Consider the following 24,522-nt stretch of genomic DNA (forward strand, 5'->3'; position numbering starts at 1 on the left):
ACAAACTTTTCAATTTCACATCAGAATTTTAAATTTAAAATGTTACTATTTTGAATATAAATAAGCTAAAGTTAAATATTATTAGGTGTCAGGTGTCTTCCATTCATTTGGACCAAGCAAAAAGATGAAGAGAATTAACTTATCCAGGTTGAAACAGATGGCCCCTCTTAAATGACCAGAGATAGTTATTTTAAAATATACCTAGCTTGCCCCTATTAATAAGGATACTAGGCGTTTATTCATTCTGGTAACATTAGGAACCTAGCAAGTGTTCTTGTGCTGCCCTTTGTGGCTGGTAGTACAGACACCCCCATTCTCCCAAAATTTGCCCTGTACAAAAAATTATTCAGGGGGTTGTTAATCAAACGTAAATTACTCATAGTCTACGAATTGTTTGTGTAACATTGGGTCCCCAGGATAAAAGTGGTAGTACAATAAACCAAATCAGCGTTCTTTTCACATTCCCTGACATGAATTGTTTTCACTTGGTTCATTTAGCCTGTTCCCTCCAAAGCTTATCTTTTGGAGCGTCCGACCTTGTGTGGCCTTCGGTCATTGGTATGGAGCTCCCGAGGAGGGACACTCCCCTGTGCTGGGGCTCACCAGCAACTGCTCCGAGACTGGGAGCCGGGGGCAGGGGCAGGGGGAGGGGGCAATGAGAAGGACATGACGTCCAAGGTTACACACCCTGTATATGTGTTGAAAGCAAGCCCTGAACTCCACAGAGTCTCTCCTGACTCCGAGGGCAGTCAGCCCTCGTCCTCCGGGCAGCGATGCCCCGCTGAAGGTCCCCACCTATTTCCATGCCTCCCTTCCAAAGACAGGGTAAATTAGGTTGCTGCCCCGCCTTCAACCCGAGCTCGGGGTAAAGATGGAGAATGTGACAAACCCGCTACCCAGCTCCGCCTGTTAATGGAAGGTGTAGGCACCATCTCCGCGCTCTCCTAAACCCAAGCGAAACAAGTACAAAACACCTCTCCATTCATCTTTCCAGCCCAGCCCCCAAACGTCTATGCGCTTGCGCGGCGACGGATTCAGCGGTGAGGAAGCAGGTAGGTGAACCCCGCGCGCGTCCTCGTTGCCTGGATACGGCGCGAAACAATCGCGAGCCCACCCCGTGACCCCACCCCGTGACCCGCGGCCTGGTTGGTGGGGTAGTCTCGAGGATCCGCCGTTGGTCCTCATTTTCAGTGGATCAGGAGGAGCCGGTAAGAGCTGTCCCAACAGCTTCGTTCCCCCTTGAGGAAGTCTCCCATGCTCAGGTCCAGCCCCCTCGGCGGCAGCGGTTTCCCCGAAGCTGCTCCCCATCTGTGGGATAAGTCCGAACGCCACAGCCTTTCTGCTCTGGGGTCCGAAGCCTTCCAGTTCCCCGAGAGGAGAAGCAGGAGGCGGGGGTCAGCCGACCGAGTTAGGAAACTCTTATCCCGAGGGCCGGCTTCCCCAAAGGAGTGGTCTTGCTGCTGACGGAGGCTGGGCCGGAACTGTGGTTGGGTAGTTTTCAGTCTTTGTCCATCTCTTTGCGACTCCGTTTGGGGGGTTCCTGGAAAAGACCCTGGAGTGGCTTGCCATTTCCTTCTCCAGCTCATTTTACAGATGAGGAAACTGAGAAGAAACGGACTGAGTGACTTTCCCAGGTTCATACAGCTAGTGTCCGGGACCGAGATTTATGGATTCAGGAAGATGAGTCTTTCTGACTCCAGGTCCAATGGTGGGGAAGCTTAAAAAAAAAAAAAAATTCATCCTCACCCTGATGAAAAATGCTATTTTTTTTTTGTGATTCCCTACTTCCTCTCTCCTCTCCCCAAAATACCCAGGAAGCTTGACGACCATCTGCAGTCAGCCTCGTCTCTACCCTAAGTTTCTCCCCTAAAAAATCAGGATAACAAAAGTAAATATGATCCTCCTCTTAGGGCAAATAGACCAGTAAACCTCTTAATTATACCCGTAGGACATTTTACTTATTTTTCTTTTCAGGCTTGGGTTGCTAAAATACCGAAGAATCATGCCTCTTCCAGATACTATGTTCTGCGCTCAGCAGATTCATATACCCCCAGAACTTCCTGATATCTTGAAACAATTCACCAAAGCTGCTATTAGAACTCAACCAACCGATGTATTACAGTGGTCTGCAGGGTAAGAGTGTCATCTTTGGAATCACCTGAAGCAGCTCCTCTGCTTTGCTTGGGTTGGATTTTTGTTCGAAATCAGTGATATTTCAACAAAGGAACTCTAAAGCCTTTTTCTTAAATGGACACTATGCTGTTGTAACTATTTTCTTGTTAAAAATTATTTTAGTGAAAGTCTTAATTGCCCCAAGTTATAGGATTTTTCTTTGGCCAGGAACTGTTCTCCCTCTTCTATGCATTGACAATTTAGGGATAACTAACACACTACCTGTGATTGGTCCGCGCGAACACCTTGCTAAGAGAGACTATTCCCTGATTGGCTGCTCCATTGTTGTTGGTTTTTTTTTTTTTTTTTTTTTTTTTATGTTTAGAAATGTGATTGGGGGAGAACTCGAAAAGCATATACACACTTACAGGAATTAGTGAAGTCTGAGCTCAGATAACTTTGTGACATTCTTTAAAAAGTTTTGTTTTAAAGTGAAGGTGCTTGGGATGTTTGTCTTACCTCATAGTTAAATTCTTATATGTCAGGGTCGCTGCTGCTCATAGAAAGTGTGAAGAACCGTTTGGAAGGAAGGGGGAGGGGGTCTTTTAACCTAGGTTCCTAGTTAGAGATTTGAGAGAAATCTCAATTTTTAGAAAAGATATATGTATTTAAGTATATAATTGGTTTCTTTTCTAATCCAATTTATTTAATTTTCTGCATTTAGAAATGTTATTCTGTGGCCACCTGACTGGGCAAGGAATTTAGAGGATTGTACTTGCCAACTTCTATCCCCCCTCCACTTCACCATCTGAGGGTTGTGAAGGAAGACTAAGCTCATTGATCCTTTCACTTTCCATTGTTGTTGTTCTCTGTTATAGTTGTAGTTCTTTTCCCTAATTCCTTCTATGGCCATCCTTTCTGCCAGAAGTTCCATTGTTCAGTAGGTCACAATGGGTTCAAAAGTCCATTGCCCCATTCTTTTATGATTCCTGGTGGAAATCATTTGCCTCTACTTCTATTATTGAATTCTGTGTAGTAAGGATTTTTTGGGGGGAAATGAAGTCAAACCTGCCATCTGTTTAGGAATATCTTGGTGTGGAAACTCAGAATCACTACTTATTTATAATTTAAAGTTGCCCACAGGGTCCTAGGAGATTAGATGATAAATCTAAACAATCAAGCAACTAGTGTGTCACAAGCTAAACCCAAGGCTGGCCAGTTATCCAAATACCTTGACATATTTTTAAAATTATTTTTTACTTATCTGGTTATTTCCCTACAAGGAAAAAAAAAAAGAAAACTGGAAACACTTATAAAATAACTCCAACCTACTAGAGTTTCTGAGATACAAAGAAACAAGACTATGTAAAAGTTCTCATCAGGGCTTTAAAATGCTGTATAAATGAAAAATGTAGGATTTTAAAGTTTTTTTTATTCATTTTCCTGAGATTGTTTTAATGTTTTCCCATTTCAAGGAAGTGAAAATAGATAATGCTAAATCACTAAATCAAAATCCATGTTCTCTGACCAGGAAGTTCATTTTCCCTCATATCCAAGAAGTACTGTGATAAATGCTCCTCAAATTTATATTGATTAAACTAGGTACCTCATTTTATGTTATTTATCCATAAGATGGGAACTGAAGTATTTTCAATTGATACTTATGTATGTGATTTAAACCATTTTAGTTTTGGAAATATTTTATGCTTTCATTAGTATAGGCAATTAGATAATTATACAATAGTTTACAGTCTAGGTTTTCGGAGAAAGGAGTATGTTAAGAAGACATGAAAGGTCATACAAGCTGCCATGTGTCAGAGGCTGTATTTGAACCCAAGTTTTCCTAACTTGGGTCTTAGCCATTTATACTAGTTAGCTCCCCAACCTTCTAAAATAAGATAAGTATGTATGTATTCCAAGGATTATTACCTAGTTAACTCCCCTAATCCAGTAACATATTAATCCAAAAACATATTATCTTGGTTTGATTGACTGTGATCAGCAATGCTTAAGAGATCACTGAACCACCTCCCCATTTCAAGTTTAATTTAAAATATTAAATCAATAACTTGATCATAATGGTTATTAACACAACTTTTAAGCACAGTTTTAGTTTTGAGGTGAACTTAAAAAACTTAAAATAGTATTTCTCTGTGGCCAATTAAAGACAAGCTTCTAATGTCAAGTTCTTACATAATAAGAGCATCTTAGATGATGGAGAATGAATCAATTTTAATTCTTCTCATTCAGCCAAGCTTGTCTATCCTATTTAAAAATACTTGCCAAAAAAGCTAGTCCTACTTTGTTTCAGTTTATTTTTCATCGAAATTATATCGTTCTGGCTTTTCTAGATTTGTCCTCCATTTCACTAAAAATTAATTTTAATGAAAAATATATAAGATTCCTATCAATTTTACTGGGAAAAGTTTTTACAAGCTGCATGTATGATGCAATATTACATCATCTTGGGACTCCCTTGTTTTAGGTAATATCATTGTGATATAGTTGATTAAAAGGACACATATCTTCCAACACCCTTGGAGCCTGAATTGATGAATTAATAAAGGATGGTTGTTGATGTCTTTGCCTGATATGTCATAAAGGATAATATTTAAGCATAAAAATAGGTGTAAAACTGCAAGTATTGCAGACATCATTGATGACAAATTTCATAAATTATGTTGAGCAAAATTTGTGAAACAGAAGAAAACAAAAACATTATGGAACAAAAATAGATAACATATCTTTAAATTACCTTTGTAAATATAATTTTCAGGCCTTAAAATAGTAAAAATAATCTAGACCACAAATTCTTAGTAAACCCTACTTATTTTTTTAATATTAATCTTTTTTGTTTCTTCTGTTAGTCAGAAGACCTAAGATTGTGGCTTAGTTCTGCCGTTTATCTGGATAACATTGGTTATACCAATTTACTATTCTAGAATTCCATTTAATATAAAATGGGGACTAAATAATTAGTGTATTGACCTACCTCATAGGGTTGTTTTGATGATCATTTGAACCCAATGTATATAAAGCATTTTGAAAACCTCAAGACTATTAAAATGCAAGTGTTTTAAATTCTTCCTCCTCATATTAAAGAGGATTCCATGGTTACAGGAGCTAGTAGGGGAAAAAATAGGATTTTTAGAAGATCATGAGTCTGTTACCTGAATTCCATGAGGTTTTTTGCTCTGGACAGACCCCACCTTAGTAAGATGTTATTTCATACATGAGTACTTGCCTAATGAGTAGAGTGCTGAAATGAATTAGGTTCAAGAAATGAGCTATATTTACTACATGTACCAAAGAGCAGCAAAGAAGTCATTCTGCATGCATACATTTAGTAGTAGTCAGTGCTATGACCATCTCTGCTCAAGTATTTATCCTTTTTCCCCAGAGCCTGGGGAAATAACAATTTCCCAATTGACTGTGCTAATTCTTTGAATCCATTGGGAAAGGCTTCAAACTTGAGTAGTCCCTACTATGTTTTAGAAAGGAAAAATGAAAGGAGTTGATGGGAAATGGTAAAGGGTTATGATTATTGGAAAGTGTTAGGAAAGCACAGGTAGATTAAGGTGTCTTCCTTAGTGCAGCAGAACTTAGGTGATTAGCATCCGGTTTTATGATGATCACTAGTTAATTAAGAGGAAATCTGCTTGAATTGGGACTTCTAATGATAACATCATAATGGGAAACTTATTTTTGATATATTAGTATTTTAGAAAAACTTCAAAGAGGAGGGGGGCCAAAAAAATTTTAAACAGTTGAGAAAGTCAGAACAATGCAACTACTTGAGAACTCAAATATTAAATTAGATTTGATGCATTAGATAGGAAATGTCAAAACAGATGGCCTGTAGATCACATGAGATCCACAGAACTCCTGAATGTAGCCTGAAGCAGATTTAAATATAGTTTAAAAATGTTTAACAAAATAAAAATGCCGTAAAATGTATAAAGGCTCTTTATATACAGTTTAGTGGTCCCTGTTTCTGTTTGACTTTTAACCTTTGTTCTAGATGAATGCAAGAGCCTAAATGAAAAGTTTAAGTTCATTTTTTGGCTAACATTTCATTTATCTTTTGACTTTTTGGAACCACTCACAAAATTAAATTATTCATATTATAAATAGTGCTCCTATGAGCTTTTTCTAAAATGTTTCTTTTACTGTTAGATATTTTTCAGCTTTGTCAAAAGGTGATCCCCTTCCTGTAAAGGAGAGAGTTGAATTGCCAGTTGCTACCCAGAAAACAGATTCAGGATTGACAAGAGGACTACTTAAAGTTTTACATAAGCAGGTACAAAAAAACCTATCCTATCCAACCAACAACCAGTTGGTTCCCCTGCCATCCTTCCCCCCATTAAAAAAAACACCCATATAATGATGTAGCCTCTTTGAATTGTAACTCTAATATTATTTCTGTAGTTTAGTTTTTTAGTTCTTAAAATCAAATCTATTCAAGATAAGAAATATTAAGTTTTATTTTCATATCCAACAAATTTTAAAAGTTTATTTGAAGAGGAAGCACATCTAAATAACATGCTTCAAACTTAAATGATAAACTGTTGTTTCCCTAAGTAAGATTATTCTCATCACCTAAATTTTACATTATCATGAATTAATTTATATATTGGATACTATCTTCTTTTTTTATTCAGTAGTTTTTCTGTGAATAAAGTTATAATTCATCTAAATTATTTATTCCCTTAATCTTTTGAACCAAGATTAGGTTGAGTCTGTGAAAAGCCTGAAGAGCTTGACAAGGCACTGTGCCACATGGGTGTTATATACCTTCCTGAAAGAAAAACTAAATGCAAGAACACCTTGCAAAAGTAAAGATCAGAAAATTTCAACTTTATACTAAACCATTTATTTTTAAATATGTGCTACATTTTTAAAAGTCAAAAATGTATACAAGGTTGAAAAGACAAAGGGAATAAATAATTTAGAAAATGATTTGCAATTTTATTCATACAAAAACTACTGGATTAAAAAAAAAATAAGATGGTATCCGATACATGAACTAATTAATGATATATCCCATCTTGTTTGTAATTTTTTCCCCTCATCTATCTAAAGAGGAAAGTACCATCTCCTTTAGGATCATAGTAGTATCATATACTACTTCTGGAGGTGTCTAGGAAGTAGTTACATCATAAGCATAAAGAATATCTGACAGTGAACCATGTTTCTTCACCTAAAGTCTCCATTTCAATTTAGGAAGAATCTGTAGAAATTTTATTAGAGTGAAACAAAGCCTCCATAATTATTAATGGCCTTTGTATCTTGAAACTTCAGAATATAATAATTATTTATTATACATCTTTTGAAGGATTTTTCTTTTAAGAAACAAGTTGAATTGTGGGTATAAGATTCTTTGTGTAGCTTTAGGAAAACTACTTCATCTCTTATGACTTCAATTCCCTCCTCATAATGGAGGTTGAATTAAATCATCTTTAGAGTATGCCTTCCAGTTTGAAGTTTTTGACATACATTATTATACATTATTATGAGTTTCTCTTAATTTTTTTCACACATGAAAGAGAAGACAATTTTCTTAGAGTACTTGAAATTTAGAATGGCAATCAGTATTTTTGTTTAAAACTGCTTTTTATTCTATTCTACATGATTTTAACTTTTCATTTCTATTTCTTAAAGCTTTCTCACAAAAAAATTGTGGATTTAAGAGAACTTCAGCAGAAATGGAAGACTCTGTGCTTGCCAGTAGAAACACTCGGTTTCATTCTCAGAATGGATCCTATGGAAGAAGACACAGTAGAATGGATGAAATTTTTCTCACTTGCTTGTAGCATGCTGGGTGGGGTAGGTGTCTACAGATAGCATTTTAATAACTTTTTGTATAGGACAGCCAAAAGGGAAAGGAGGGAGGGAAGAGAAGGAAATAAAGCATTTATATATAGTGCCTCTTATGTGTCAGAGGCTATGCTAAATGCTTTACAATTATTATCTTGTTTGTGCCTTACAATAACCATAGGAGGTATAGGTGCTTTATTACAATTCTGCAGTTGAAGAAACTGAAAAAAAACAGGCTAAGTGACCTGCCCAGCTTGAGTGTCTGAGGCTGGATTTGAACTCAATTCTTCGTAATTACAAACCCTAGCACATTCTAATCTACTGAGTTCACCTGGCTGCCTCTAAACATCGAAAACATAAATAGATTTATGACTTTGAATAACTAAAGTTGAGAAGCACTATAACCTCTTCAGTAATTTTATTTATGGCCTGTAATTTTCATTTTACAGTTTATTTCCATAATCTAAAACTGAACTCTGATGTGCCTCCTTGTGATATTCATGCTACAGCATGACAATGACCTGACTTATTCAGAGAACATACCAGGCCCTTCAAATATGAGTCTGGAGCAGCCTATTTAAGTTTGAAAGGACCTCATTGACAGATTGACTCCTAGGGTCATACATTTTTTGATCACATCAACTCTTAGTCACAATGCAGTTATGATCTTCTTTGGGGGAGGGGAGTATTTATGGAATCACCAATCTGTTTTTAAATCTTGATCTTTTTAAATTCAGTGACATTATTTAAATGTATTTTCTGAAAAAAATCACATTACTAATCACAGAAAAAATGCTGGCAAATTAAAAAACAAAGCCAAATCTGCCATCACTGTTAAATAGAAAAGTCCTTTCATTTCTTGTCTTAACCTAATCTGTTTTTCATGCTTTCCTCATTTATAAAGAAAGCATAAAATAATTCTACTTCAGAACCATAATCAAATAAACTACAATAAGTGATTTGAGTGTTTTGCAGATACTGTGTAAAATATCAGTTAATTAACATTTATTAAGCACTTATTATAATGCTAAGAACTGGGAATACAGAAAGAAACTAAAATAATCTGTCCTCAAGCAACTCACAGTCTAATGGGAGACAAAAGGCAAAACCAAAGGAGGAGCTGTAATGAGAGGGAAAGTACTGGATTTAAGGGAAGTTGAGGAAAATAGAGGGATTTAACTGCGACTTCAAAGAAACTAGGGAATCCAAGAAGCAGAAATGAGGAGGGAAGAGAATTCCTGGCATGGAGGCAGCCAACAGAATATGCCCTGAGCTGAAGGATGGGAATGTCTTGGTCAATAGGACTCCTTGTGACAGGAGGGTAAGGTATGAGAGACTGAAGGAGGAAGGGAGTTAGTTATGAAAGCTTTGAACACCAGATTATTATTTTATATTTGTTCCTGGAGGCAATTAAATGAAACTCATTGTAGGGAGGATCATTTTGGTGAGTTGAAGGGGAGGAGGATTAGGTTGGAGTGAGGAGAGACTTGAGGCAGCCCAACTACTAGCAGGCCACTGCAATAGTATGGGTATGAGGGTGATGAGCACACCTGCACCAAAGTGAGGGTATGTAATAGAGATTGCAAAGGGGAAATTGACAGGCTTTGGCAACAAATTCAATATAGGGACTGAAGGAGAGTGAGAATTCCATGATAACTCCTAGGATTGTGAATCTGAGGGATTGGAAGGATGAATATTGCTCTTTACAGTTATTGGAAAGATTGGATAATAGGATATGGGTTTAAAGGATAATAATAAAGGATAACAATAATGAATTCAGAATTGCACATGCTGGACATCTAGTTTGAGATATCTTAACAAGCAGTTGGAGATGCAAGGCTGGAGATCAGCACAAAGATTGGGACAGGAAAGGTAGATTTGAGAATCATCACCATTGAGATAATTACATCCTTAGGAGCTGATGAAATCACCAAGTGAAATAATTTAACAGATTTAGAAGAAAAGACCTGTTAAACATTTAAGAGGGCATAGATAGCCTGTATAACACATAAATGAAATAACTGTTATAGTTATAATATGTATAGTTATAAATTATTCTCAAGAAACTTCTATATTTCTTGGATGCCCACAAAAGTTGTTGGAGAGAGGAAAGAGGGCCAGAAAGAGAATTTCAAAGACCTTTGCAAAATGGAATTTCAAGTGGCAGAAAACAGAGGAAAAGATAATTTGACATGATAGTGTGATTAGTGAAGGATGATTCTTGATTAGGGAAAATGTTAAAAAGAGATAATCTGTTCATATGTGAAAAGGGAGATAGCTATGAAACTCCAAAAATGGAAATATGCAAATATTATTAGTCTGGAGGAAAAAAAAGGCAAAGAAGTGTAATGAAAAAATTTTTTTTACCTTGGACACAACTACTTCTGGTTTGGAGTTTATAATGTCAACCCTGGGCATGGTCGTAACTACTGGCCCAAGAGCTTCTGGTAACTGACATGATAAATTATTGCTATATCTTTGTACAAATTTTCAGTATCACTTGTATATATAAAATGGAGAGAAGATCAGAATGGCATTGAGGCATTTCACTATATATATGGAAGAACAAGGACAAGAAAGTAAATTCAATTCTCGGAGGAACCCATATACATATATACACACACACATACAACACACTATTTTATTAAATTTATTATCTGAAACTTTTTCAGTTTAGTTATTTAAAAAGTTCATATGTTAAATGCTTATCTCCCTATTTTTGAAAATCAAAAGCTAAACGAGAAACATGTTTTAAAAACATTCATCTGTTTAAAATGTTTTTACACTAGATGGCGACATTTTGTCATGAATAAAGCTACACATTCTATCAGTTGATGACTAATAGTACACGTTTATTGTACTGGCAAATGAGTCCATTGCTCACATGTTTTAAGAAGTTTAGATTATGCCATCGAGGAAACATCTCACCAGATATCATGTAGGAGGAGAAACTTTAAAGTTTTTGCAAACCTTAAAGCAAAGGTTTTTATAATGTTATTTTTAATAGTGAGATATACATATTTTTCCTTCTCTTTTCCCCAAATTATTTATTTTTATTCTAACTAGATGAAATATAGTAGGAACAAATACAAAATTAAACATTCTGGTGTCAGTTTCACAAGAAAAGGTAAGCGGAGTGGAGTGGTAGCTTGGGTTAAACAGCAGTTTGAAAAAGATAGGTTGGGAGGGAGTCATTCTAATGGACCCCAAGCTAAGTGAGAGCCTAGAAAGCTATCATGTTCTTGGAAGTCATTAAGACAACAGCCTCACTTCAAGAAATTAAATGGCAATATTCCTTCTATACTCTTTTCCAGTTAGATCAATCTCTAAAGCATTGTGTTATGTTTTGGAGGTCACCACAATTTTTAGGAAATTTTACGATAAGCTGAGGACCATCCAAAGGATGTCATCTGGCATGTTACAAGAGCCAATTATGATTTGTAGAAGGATTAACAATTGAAAGAATTGGTGGAAGCAATAAAGATAAAAATACACTTTAAAAAGTTATTGGAAGAGGGATTTGTTTTCTTTGAATCTCAAGGAGCAGAGCAAGAAACAAGGGGGGTAAAAGTTAGAGAGGCAGATTCAGAGTTGATATGAAATAAAATTAGAGCTATCCAAATTAGAATGCATTGGCTTTCCTGGATAGGCCATCAGAGCACCTGTTTGGGGTATATCGTTATAGGAATAATCTTTCAATTCTGAGAGGGGCTGGATGACTACTAAAGCCCCTTCCAACTCTGTAATTCTGGGATATGTTGCTGGAAAATACATTTGTGATTAATCTTATTTTAAAAATTTATATGGTTCCTACCCCAGTACCCACCCATATGGATGTATATACCTTGGAGTCATATGAATTCAATATATGTTCAGTCTTTACTTTGAACTAATAATGACATTAGTTATGCCATCTCCTGATAGAGGATGTTAGCCTATTTTTGTATGCCCTGACCCTAGGAACTTTCACATTTTTAAAAATAAAACAAAAATTTTGGGCTTGCTGGTAGTATAAAAACAGGCTGTTTCATGTACTGTATCCCTGGACTAGAGAATAATGAGCTATCCTGCGTGATTATCTTGAATTATGGTGCCTAGACCTGCAGTAAACTTTGAATAGCTTGAGAAAGTACTACTTTCTTTATACTTGAATGTAAAAATACTAATAATTACTACATAGATTATTATAAGAGCATGCTCCCCTAACCCTATTTCCTTTGAGGCTTTTCATGAAAAGCAAGCAGAGGGAAGATGGATACTAATCATGGAAGTAAATACAGCTCCTAATAAATAGACTGGGGAATGAGAATCCACCTCACATATTCTAAACCTGTTTGTGGAAAAAAGCACTAATTGTTAAACAAGCCCATTCCCAATGGTGTGGAGCAAAAGGTACAACTGGAATCCATTATTTCAAGTACTTATATTGAGTACTTGGCAGGAAATTAATACTTTCAAGCTATACTCTAATCTTTGTGAAAACAAAATAGAACAATGAACAAGAAATAGTTCTGTTTTAGAGGGCAGGTAGGTGGTGCAGTGGATAGAGCACCAGCCCTGAAGTCAGGAGGACCTGAGTTCAAATTTGACCTCAGACACTTTTAACACACTTCCTAGCTGTGTGACCCTGGACAAGTCACTTCACCCCAATTGCCTCAGCCAAAAAAAAATTTTGTTTTTCTAATGTGGTGTCTTTAAAATTTTTTCCCATAAGAAATAAGTTGCTCTTAGAAATAAAAATAAGAAATAAGCTGCAGTTTCAGACAACATACTATATACAGTCACTACCCTCTTGCCATTCTCCCTCTCCCCCAAATCTTATGGTTGTCCCTCTAGTGGAAACATATTGCTCTGTAAGAGTCTTGTCTTTAAGATCGTTTCCTTTGTTCGTTTTAATTGTTTAGTTCTTTCAAAACCCTCGTGGGTAATTGAGGAAACTTCCTTCAGATTTTTAGTTTCATGAATTCTTGGAGTATAATGGGTATTTCTTTATATCCAACATTATATTTTAAGTTAAAGATACATTGAAGATACATTTTAAAGCTGAATTACTTCAGATTTTACAGTGGGTTCCATAATTTTCCTTTTGTTTTCATTGTGCTATTTAAAAAGATGACATGACATGACATTGGTACATATACTGTTATTTATGTGGTATTTAGTTATAAACTAAATGTTAAGAGTGTATGCCTTTCTTAGAGTTCAAGGCTTATAGCAAATTGGTTTCTATGAATATCATTCAGGTTTTTCAGATACTTTGAAATTGATTTGTCAAACCAACAATTGATCTTGACTTGAATATATGGAATTTTCAGCCTTGTATATTTTCTATGAAAAAGTCATTTTTAATAACTTCTCACTTAAAATACCTCTTTGTTGACACAAGTTGTTGGAAACTTTTTGACATATATGCTACAATTATATCTTCAGAGAAGATCTCTGAGTAATAGGCAGATTAATCCTTAAGGATACAATACATATTATCTGCCCCATTCTTTTTCCCCCTTTATCTCTCATACCTATCCTTACCCAAGTCAGTTTTTCAGGATCTACTGCACCCCATGCCAACTGAATTCTTGGCCATAAATTAAAATCAGAAAATATTCTTTGTACCGTAATATAGACAATTTGCCAAATATTTTGCTAGTTTATCTTGACACTAGATGGCAGTAGAATAGGCTAAGGAAAGTCAGGCTTTTGTAAAAACCCTATGTTGGAAGAGAGACAAATCCAAATTCCATAAAGTGGGATTGTTGGCCTTCTATTTTATTATCTACCCTGGGTCTTTCCTACCAACAGAGAAAATGTTAAAGGAAACAATGAACACTTTTGGATACGACATCATACTTTGGACATTATTTTATCCTTTGTACCTTATTTTCAAAGTTGAGGTATTCTTTGAATAATCAGGCATTAAACAACAAGATTTGTCATTTAATCATTCAAGAAGTAGATGCCATTCTAAGATGATAGGAAAAGATGATGATAAATGTTGGGAGAAATGTGGGAAAACTGGAACATTAATGCATTGTTATTGGAGTTGTGAACTGATCTTCTGTAGAGCAATTTGGATCAATGTTCAAAAGGCTATATAAAACTGTGCATGCCCTTTGATTCAGCAGTATCTCTACTGGGCCTCTATCCCAAAGAGATCTTAAAGGAGGGAAAGGGACCCAGATGTGCAAAAATGTTTATGGCAGCCCTTTTTTGTAGTGGCAAGAAACTGCCCATCAGTCGGAGAATGACTGAAAAAGTTATGGCATATGATATGGAATATTATTATTCTGTATAAGAAATGATCAGCAAGATGATTTCAGAGGGCTGGAGAGACTTAGATGAACTGATGTGGAGTGAAGTGAGTAGAACCAGGAGATCATTGTACACAGTAAAAAGAAAATTATGTGGTGATCAATTCTGATGAAGAGGACCTATATGTAAAATGTTGCAAAGGTGAAATCGGCAGGCTTTGGCAATGGTTTGAATATTGTGGGATGGGTATGTGTGAGAGGGTATGAGAAATAGTAAGGTTGCAAGCCTGAAGAACTGGGACGATGGCATTGCCCTCTATAGTATCAGGAAGGTAGTGGGGGGGGGGAAGAATTTTGAGGGGAAAGATAAAGTCATGTTAAGAAGTCTACTGAATATCTAATTCGAGATGTCTAAAAAGCAGCTAGACGTCAGCAGGGAGATTGGGTTAGGAAAGGTAAATTTTTCGAACCATCATCAACAGAGATGGTAATGAAATCCATTGGAGTTGATGAGATCAAATGAAGTATAGTATGGAGGGAAAGAAGATTATGACCCAGGACAAAACCTTTGTGTGACAATAATTGGAAGGTGTGATTTAGAGAAGAATCAAGCAAAGAAGATAGAAGGAGCAGTCAGAAAGGAGGGAAGACCAGAAGAGAACCATATTAGAAAACAGAAAGAGAAGAGAGCATTGAGGAATGAATGGTCCATAGTGTCAAAGGCTAAAGATCTCTATATTATATTAGCCTATTCATGAAGAATTCTGAAACTGAAAAATGTTTTTCAATTGAAACAGAAGTCTTAATGGAAAAGATAGGATGTAAAGGTGAGATCAAAGAGACCTGAGGATTGAGAAAAGGCCATTGGAATTAGAAAGATTAACTATTTGGAGAGAACTGTTATAGTGAAATAAAGTCAGAGGTTAAGGAATTAAGAATGAGAAAAAAGGGACAGCTAGGTGGGGCAGTGGATAGAGCACCAGCCCTGAAGTCAAGAGGACCTGAGTTCAAATTTGAACTCAAGACACTTAACACTTCCTAGCTGTTGTGTAACCTTGAGTAAGTCACTTGACCCCAATTGCCCCAGGGAAAAAAAAGAAAGCAAAGATATCCATTAAGACAGTCTTTTTGAGTTTAGTTACAAAGATTATAGTAGGAATTGAAGGACCAAGTAAGAGTTTGGGTTATTTTTTAGGTTATACATGTACTTTTCATTTTTGTATACATTTCCATGTGAGTCCTATTAGGAGAGAAAAATCAGGAAAAAAAGGAGGAAAAGAGAAAAAAAAAGGAGAAAAAAGGTGAAAATAGTTCTGGTTTGCTTTGATCTGCATTTAGTTTCTATAGTTCTCTTTCTCAATGTGGATAGCATTTTCCATCCCAAGTCTATTGGAATTGTCTTAGAATTTCTGAGAAAGAGCCGAGTCTCATGATTGATCATCATATAATTTTGCTGTTATTATATACAGTGTTTTGCTTGCTTCCCTCAGCCTCAGTTCATGTAAGTCTTTCCAGACTTTTCTGAAATCAACCTGTACATTTCTTACTACATTCATTCTGTCACATTCATATACTAAAATTTATTCAGTCATTCCCCAATCAATGAGCATGCACTCAGTTTCCAATTCTTTGCCACCACAGAGCTGCTACAATTCTGTACATGTGAGTCCTTTTCTCTCTCTTATGCTCTCTTTGGGATACAAACCCAATATTGGCACTGCTAGATCAAATGGTATACACAGTTTTTATAGCCCTTTGGGCATAGTTCCAAAATGCTCTCCAAAATGACTGGATCAGTTCACAGCTCTACCAATAATGTGTTAGTGTCCCCGTTTTCTCATAGCCCCTGATATTTTATTTTTCCTGTCAGCCAATGTGATAGGTGAGTGTGTGAAGTGGTGAGTTGTTCTAAATTACATTTCTTTAATCAATAGTGCTTTAGAGCATTTTTTTATATGACTATAGATATGACTTTAATTTCTTCATCTGAACAATCTGATCTTCTGTTCATATCCTTTTATCATTTGGGGAATGACTTGTGTTCTTATAAATTTGAACCAGAAATGAGACCTTTATCAGAAACATTGGTTGTAAAAATTGTTTCCCAACTTTCTGCTTCCTGTCTAATCTCAGCTGCATATTGGTTTTGTTTGTGCAAAATCACCTTAATTAAATCATAATTATCCATTTTGCATTTAATAATGTTTCTCTGTCTTGTTTGGTCCTAAATTCCTCCCTTATCCAAAGATGGTCATAGAATTCCTCCCTTCTCTAAAGATCTGATAGATAAACTATAATTTGTCCTCCTAATTTGCTTAAAATATCACCCTTTATGTCTAAATTATGAATCAATTTTAACCTTATCTTGATGGAAAGTGTGTGTGTGGTCAGTACTTAGTTTCTATACTATTTTCCAGTTTTCCAAGCAGTTTTTTATCAAATGATGAATTCTTATTCCAAAATCTGGAGTCTTTAGATTTATCAAATAATAGACAACAGTCATTGACTATTGTGTCTTGTGTACCTAACCTATTCCATTGATCCAATCTTATTTCTTAGCCAGTACTAAATAGTTTTGATGACTGAGTTTTGTAATATAGTTTTAGGTCTGATACGGCTGGGCCCTACCTTCCTTTGCATTTTTTCCCCACTAATTCCCTTGATATTCTTGACCTTTTGTTCTTCATATGAATTTTGTTAAAATTTCCTCTAGTTCTATAACATATTTTTTTTGGCAGTTTGATTGGTATGGCACTGAATAAATAGATAAATTTTGGCAGAATTGCCATTTTTATTATGTTAGCCTATCCATAAAGAATTCTGACTTTATATGAAAAGTATTTTTCAGTTGAAATGGAAGTCTAAATGGAAAGGATAGGATCTAATTAGACCTTGAAAAAGGAGTTCCCTGGACAAAATATAAAAACCAACCCAAAAATCACCTACCTATTTTCATGAAATATGAACAATCAATAAATCAACAAAAACCAGTTTTGGGGAGTCCAAATATGAAAATGAAACACTCCTGCCCTATTGAGGGAATATAATGCACATATTTAAATACAGATTATATGACTTAGATACACAATAAATACACAGTGATTGGAGTGTGGACATTAACAACTGAGAGGAATCAGGAAAGGCTTCATAAAAGAGGTGATTAAACAAGATGGGGGAAAGATTCTTAAAAGATTTGAAGACCTTGAATTAGGAAAGGAATTTCAGAAAAAATAGTGAGAAGAGAGTACTCCAAGCATCAGGGGCAACTTGTGCTGAGGAATGGTGGCAACAGAGCATCATCATGCGCAGAGAACAGAAAGTAGGCCAATTTGATTAAAATGTAGAAGTGTGAGAAGGTATTGGGTAATTTGTAAAAAGGTGAGAGTCAGATTGTAAAATTGTTTAAGTATCAGATTAGAGCAGTTTATATTTTTAACCTTAAAGAAAATGGGAAGCCACTGAAACTGAATAAAAGAGTGACACAGTCAAATTCATGCTTTGGCGATGTTAATTTGGCAGTAATGTGGAAAACGGAGTAGAGAGGAAATAGACTGTATGGACACATTAAGAAGATGTTGTAATGGTCTTGGTGAGATATGCTGGGGGCTTAGCCATAAGGTGCCTGTGGTGTTAGTGGAGAAGTGGGATGGATGGGAATGACACTGGGGAGGCAGACAAGGCTTGGCAGCTGACTGGGTATGGATGACTGAGAGAAGAGATGTGGACCTTGAGGAATGGTGGCTGGTGGCACTCTCAATAGAATAGGAGAGGAGAACAGTGACTTTAGGAGGGAGAGGTAAGTGGAATAATTTCTGTAATTCTGTTTTGGACATGAGCTGAATTTGAGATGTATATAGGACGCACACAAGTGGAAAATGTTCAGCAGAAAATCAGAGATGGGTATGTGGAGCTCAAGAGTTGAGGAATTTTGAGAGTTGTCTGCCTGAAGATGACAGCTAAATCCAAGGGAGCTTGAATGAAGTCCCTGAGAAAATAAAGCTTTATATGATGACTCAAAAAAAAATAGTCTGTTTTGGCACTCATTGGCAGCCAGGATATGGATGGTGAACCCTGAAAAGCAGATCAAGAATTAGGAACATATTTGAAAAGAACCATAACCAACCAATGTCACAAAAACCTTGAGAAGAGAAGACTATTAGTGCTCTTTAACATTGTAAAGAGGGGTCAGAAAGACTGAAAAATAGCCATTGGATTTTGCAAGAAATTGATTACATTTTGCAGAGAAGACTTTTCATTAAAAGTATGAGTAAAGACATTGAAATTTGGGAGAAGCCAGGACAAGAAAAATTAATATCCTAGTATAGCTAGAACTACATGAAGGAAAAGATTTAAAAATAAACTAGACACTGGTATATTTGAACCAATTGTAGAGGACTTTAATTAGTAGATAAAGAAGTTGTATATGATACTTGGCAGCCTCAGAGGCCTTAAGCTAGGGTGGTAATGTAAATCAGATTAGTATATCAGGAAAATTAAATGTACATTAGAGATTAGAGTTGTGACTGAGAACAAGTCCTGCTATAGAAATGGGGAAATTAGTCATTTTGCCCTAAACTTTAGAATCAACACTTTAAGCTTCAATTTTACTTGCCCTCATCAATTTTTTTAAAGAAATAACAACATATAATAAAAAAATTAAATGATTTTTAACTCCTGAGAGTGTCATGTGAATATTATCAGATATATTACAAGTATTTGTAAAGTGCATAATATAGTGCCTGACATATAGTACTTACCAATTACTTGTTCTTCCCTATCCTCTATTTTTAATCACTGAGCCTAGAAAAAGGAATAATTGGGTTTAATTCAGACAAGTGACTAAGTTATTTGATCTTGAGCCAAATTATTTAATGTTTCTCTTAGTTTCTTAAACTGTAAAATAGAGATAATAAAGAAAAAATGAGATACAGATAGCTCTTTTTACATTAATTTGCATTGTGCAAATTCTACTTTACCTAAAGAATTATGAAAAGTTTGGAAAGAAGTAACAAACTCGTATAGAGAATTTGGGGAAAAATATGCTTCACTTGTTCATTCCTGATTTTTGTGGATTTGACAAAGATGAAGAAGTGAGCAACAAGACTGTAAAAATTAGCACAAGAATTGGACCTAGAAATGGATGAGAATAATGTAGAGGAGTTGATTGACTCTTATGGAAAAGAGCTGTTGAATTAGGATTCTTCAATTGTTGGTAGTTGGCTGTCTTAATAGATCTGCTTTGTTCTACAATTGAGAAGAAAGGAAAGCTTCAAAACCCAAGGTCAAACCCAAAAAAAGGTTCACAGCAAAACAGTGGGCAGAAATATTTAATCATTGGAGTGATTTTTTTTTTTTTTGCATAGTAAAGATGGATTCAGAGACTAGTTGAGGATAATATTGCTTGCTGTCATCAGATATACAAGGGGGAGAAAAAAGAGAATCTCTACCCCAACCATATCTCAAAAGATTGCACAGCCAATCACCAGAAATAAAGGCACACAGGTTCTGTGGATGGGGAAGGGGCAGCATATACAGCATATAGTACGCACCCCTGTTAACTTTTGTACAGTTACTGTGCATTCTTTATCATTAAGTTTATCTTTAATTTCATAATTCTGTTATGATAGTAAAGTATTTAATATGCTGTATTTTAGTACATTTTTTGACTTATATGAAAGTATTTTATGTATATCTTTGTTATACAGGCTAAATGAAGTGAGTGTGCATAGGAATAAATTAGTGTTACATAAAAATTGCTTTACATAGAGGGTCTGCCACACTATCTTAAGAATGTATTTGTAAAGTGTGTAGCACAATGCCTGGCATGCAATCATAGATAGCATTTATATAGTGTCTATTACTAGTTTTGCTGTGATTATTGTTACTATTATGTAAATACAAAGGAAGTGAGATGATTTCTTGATTTGCCATAGTCAAGTAAGGCTTTAAAAAAAATTGAAACCAGTGCTTAAAAAGATTTGATAGAAGTGCAACAGGCAGAGGGAGGAGGGAACGATAGGTATATATAAGGCATAGGAAAGAGTATGAAAGTAGCAGAGTAGAAAAAAACAAAGTTTGAGGAGCTGCTTTAACCTTTTAGATGTCTCAGAAGGTCAGATAAAAACTCCATTGTATTTTCAAGGTCAGTTTTACTAACAATATCAACTTTATTTGCTTATTTTCATTTAATTTAAAATTTTTTATTATTCATTTGTAAGAAGAAAACATATCCCATTCCTTTTTTGCACTCCTATCAATCATGCATAGTTTGGAACTGAGAAACATTCTTCCATCAGAAGTTGTATTTGAGCCATCAAAAGTTCTTTCAGAAAACCTCATGTTTTTGTGGGGGGGGATGGAGATTTTATATTAAAGGATTTTTGTAATTTGTATACATACATATTTTCACATCAGTCCAACATTTATGAAACAACACATAAAAGGCACTGTTATTTTTTTCTGGATGGGAAATTATAGTATGACATAATTATTGGCTGATAATTATTTTATGTCACTTTTGTTGTATTATGTTGAGATTTCTGAACTATTTGCTTCAATTATACAGCACTCAAGGATAGTAGAAAGTAGAAAAATATTCTTTATTGCTAATTTAGCCCCAGTGCAAAAAATATACCTACAGAATTAAGTAAATATGAGCAACATGCAGAATCAATTCCTTTTAATGGCGTTGGGGGGACACCTTCAAAAAGTAGTAAACTCTCCAAAGCAGAATCTGTAATATTCATAAATAAGCACTTATATTGGGCTGATAAAATCATAAAATATCAGGAAAATAAAAATTATGAACATAGCAAATACTTTTTAATTCTCCTAAAGATCTGAGGTTTATTTCGGACACACGAAAGAAATCTCAAAGTTTGTTGAATATGTGTTTATAAAATTAAAACCAGTTTTAAAAAGGTTAAAGCTTCAGACCAATAGCATCTTAATAAATATTCTCTTCATTTTCATGATCTTTAATTCCTCATAATTTTCAATAGTACACAAAAAGATGTTTTTAGATCAATTATATTCTATTTTACTTCCCCTTTTTTTTTCTAGTTAACTTGAGAATTTCAGTAAAATTTTTCCTCTTTGTTGTAATTATTATTATATGAAACTAAATAGTGAATTTAACATTTTTCTCTTTGGTGGTATTGTTTCCAGACCTTACATAGTGCAATGAAGCATGCTTGTGAAATTCTTACAGAAGATCCCGAAGGTGGACCTGCTCGTATCCCATTTGAGACTTTCTCTTTCATCTTTACTTATCTCTCAGGATTAGATGAGGATAGACCTGAGACTGAAACTAACCTTTTTCTCAGTAATCTTGAAGACTCAGTGTAAGTGTTAAACTGAATTTGATAATCTTTTATGATAATGAATGTGGAAACCTACTATGGTAAATTCATATTTCCATTACATTTCAACTAAGTAATCTTATAATTTACTTTGTTTACACACCAAAAGTGAGACTGATAAGTTTTAACTTATGTGCTTAGAACATAAAACAAAATATTTTTAAAGATAACATCTTCTTGATTTTACTGTATTGGCTAATTTTCTGTTCTATTTTTGTCATTTGAGGAAGAAATTTCATCTCATTAAATAAACTTTTCAGTAAGTTTATATTGGTTTTTACATTCAGTCCTTCAAATAATTTTGACTATAATGTGATGTAAAAAAATTAGAAATATTTTTTCTAAAATATTTAGAAAAAGATAATTAGAAACATAACTAAAAATTTTTGATGAAACTGAAAACTGTACACATCAAAGAGATTTATATTTCTGGGATGATAAATTAGAGCATGTTACTACTGTAGATAGCCAGAAAAGTACAGTATTGTTCCACATTCTAAATGCCTGGGGAAAATGCTACTTAAATTCCAGTTCTTCATTGAGTTGATTTTGCTTCATTTACATGGTATATTATGTGATGTAATTATATGCTTTTTTTGAGTGTGAGGTACTTTGACTAGCATGTGTCTCAAAAACTAACCCTTTAAGAATGGAATTCATTAGATAGAAAGAGGAAAGTTATTATAGACATAGAAAACTGAAAAAAAAGTGGAATGTGTATAAAAGAAAAAAGTATTTTATAGTTAAATGTATGAAAATCATAGAAGTTAATTTCTCCAAATTAAATAGTAGATGCCATGATACCATGTTTTTTGTTTCAGTTGTCTGGTTAGCTATCCAACTTCTCGGTCTCAAAGGAGAGAGAGGAGAGGTATATGTGTTGTGTTATCTATTATAAGTAACTCAAACATGAGAAAAAATAGGTACATTAAGTAATACAAACATTTTATTATTTTGAAATAATTTTCATCTTATATTTATTTGCATTGTAAGTAAAAAAAAAATACACCATATTGACACAATTTGGTTCTTTGAGTTCTTAAATTCCTTCTTTAACTTAGCCTGCCTAACAAGCATATCACAATTTTAAGTTGTCTAAGATAAATTGGTAGTAGTTGGTATCATTTGTGTTAGATATAAATTATATTGTTGGTGTAATTTGTTTTTATTTTATTTAACATTTTCTTTCTAAAGGAGGATAAAGGAACAAGATACTAGGTCACCACCAGGTCAAGATGGGGAAAGGAGAGTACATAGCCAGTATAAAAGTTATGGTCTGTGTTTAGCTGCAGAATTGGGGAAGGATAAAAATGTAAGGAAAGCTAAACCAAGAGTAATATAATTGTAGAATTGGAGGGTGTCAGAAAAGGGTGCCTGGAGTGTGATAGTCAAATAGCTAGTGAGTATCACAGTTTGAATCCAGGTTGTCTTGACTCTTTAAGTACCATTTTCTAGCCACTGCAAGGACATTGTACCAATTTGACAATTTCTATATTTAAAAGATCATTGAACCTATGGGAAGTTATGGGTGGCAATTGTAAAGAGGCAAATTTAGGTTTAATATAAGGGTTTCTCTAATAAGAATTATCATCAGGTTGGGCTGCACCTAGGAGCTGTACTAGTCATCCTTTCACTGGAGGTCTTTAGCTAAATACCCAGATGGATCACTTGTCAGGGATAAAATAAGAGGAAGTTCTTATTTGGGAACAGATTAGCCAAGGTGTATCTCTGATGGGCTCTTCTAACTTGAACGTTATACAATCTTAAGCACATTTGTACTTTTGGGCTTCCTTTTAACTTGATGCCATGAACTAAATATATAAAAAGGCCAATTTTTAATCTTAAAATAATTAGTAAGCATCTAATCATGATTTTTCATTTTTAAGGTCTTATATTAGATAACAGAAGTTAGTTCACTAACTTTAAACTGGCAAAATAGAGAAACTAGTAAATCCTAGTTTTAAAAAAAATGGATCAAAAGATAATGTTTAGTTAGGAAAGTTTTAGCCTTGAGCTAACCCTTAATGGTGTGAAATACCTTAATAGAGATAATAGTATAATTTTAGTATTCACATTATTTCATGCTCACTGAATTTTTAAAATTTCCATGCTTGTTAACAAAATATTAATGTGTCTTTTACTTTTTTCTTAAGAGTTTCTAGGAAAGATGGAATGATAGGAGTTTCAGATTTCTTCATAGAGGACAAGAAGAAATACCGTTCAGCTTAAGAAGCAAATTGGGGAAATTTTCTCAGAAAACATATGGCACTACTTCAGAGAAGAGAGCGCTTTTAAAAATCAAATAGTGCTTTATGAAAACTTAGCAACAAATACAGCTTTGTGCATAACCAACATAACTTGTTTGCTGTGATTTTTTTTTAAGGAAATAATATTGGTTGTAATAACTTTGGCAAATCACTTAATTTTTCCATGCTTTAAGCAATGAGGAGTCTTAAAATGTAGAGTATGTTCCTCTTCTAGGAGATGCAATTATGGGTTCAGTTTTTAAAAAATGATTAAAGTAAGAATGTGACTTGTAAGAAAAATCTTGTAATCATGTTCAGAAACCTCACTTTCCAAATAAGAATTAGGAGTAATTATTTTGGTTTCCATGCTAATATACTTTCAAAGTGGACTTGTTTGAAATCTCAACTTTTATCTTCTCATTTATTTTTGAAAAATAACAATTCTTATTTGGAAAGTGAGGCTTCTGAAGGTGTGATATAAGATTTTTCTCCTGTGCCACTGTTCCCATGAACCATTAAAATAGTATAGAAATTTGGGGCAGCTATGTGATGCAATGGAATAGAGCACCAGCCCTGAAGGTCAGGAGGACCTGAGTTCAAATATGACCTCAGACATTTAACACTTCTTAACTGTGTGATCCTGGGCAAGTCACTTAACCCCAATTGCCTCAGCCAAAAAAAGAAAAAGATAGTATGGAAATTTCAACATTTTGGCAATTTATAACAAGAATTACCATA

General features: G+C 34.7%; 1 protein-coding gene across 3 annotated transcripts; it reads left to right on the plus strand.

Moving 5' to 3' along the window:
* Positions 1-801: 801 nt before the first annotated feature.
* ROPN1L (rhophilin associated tail protein 1 like) lies at positions 802-23,892 on the plus strand. Of its 3 annotated transcripts, none has more exons than XM_012541202.3 (6): positions 802-1,052; positions 1,975-2,133; positions 6,289-6,412; positions 7,774-7,938; positions 21,345-21,520; positions 23,692-23,892. In XM_012541202.3, the coding sequence occupies exons 2-6, from the start codon at positions 2,003-2,005 to the stop codon at positions 23,765-23,767; spliced, it is 672 nt and encodes a 223-aa protein (XP_012396656.1). In that variant the 5' UTR covers positions 802-1,052; positions 1,975-2,002; the 3' UTR covers positions 23,768-23,892. The 3 variants fall into 3 exon arrangements, with proteins under 3 accessions (XP_012396656.1, XP_012396657.1, XP_012396658.1); XM_012541203.3 differs by lacking the exon at positions 802-1,052 and adding an exon at positions 1,108-1,208; XM_012541204.2 differs by lacking the exon at positions 802-1,052 and adding an exon at positions 1,215-1,491.
* The last annotated feature ends 630 nt before the right edge of the window (positions 23,893-24,522 follow it).

Source organism: Sarcophilus harrisii, chromosome 1 (genome assembly GCF_902635505.1).
Source record: "Sarcophilus harrisii chromosome 1, mSarHar1.11, whole genome shotgun sequence".
NCBI lineage: Eukaryota > Metazoa > Chordata > Mammalia > Dasyuromorphia > Dasyuridae > Sarcophilus > Sarcophilus harrisii.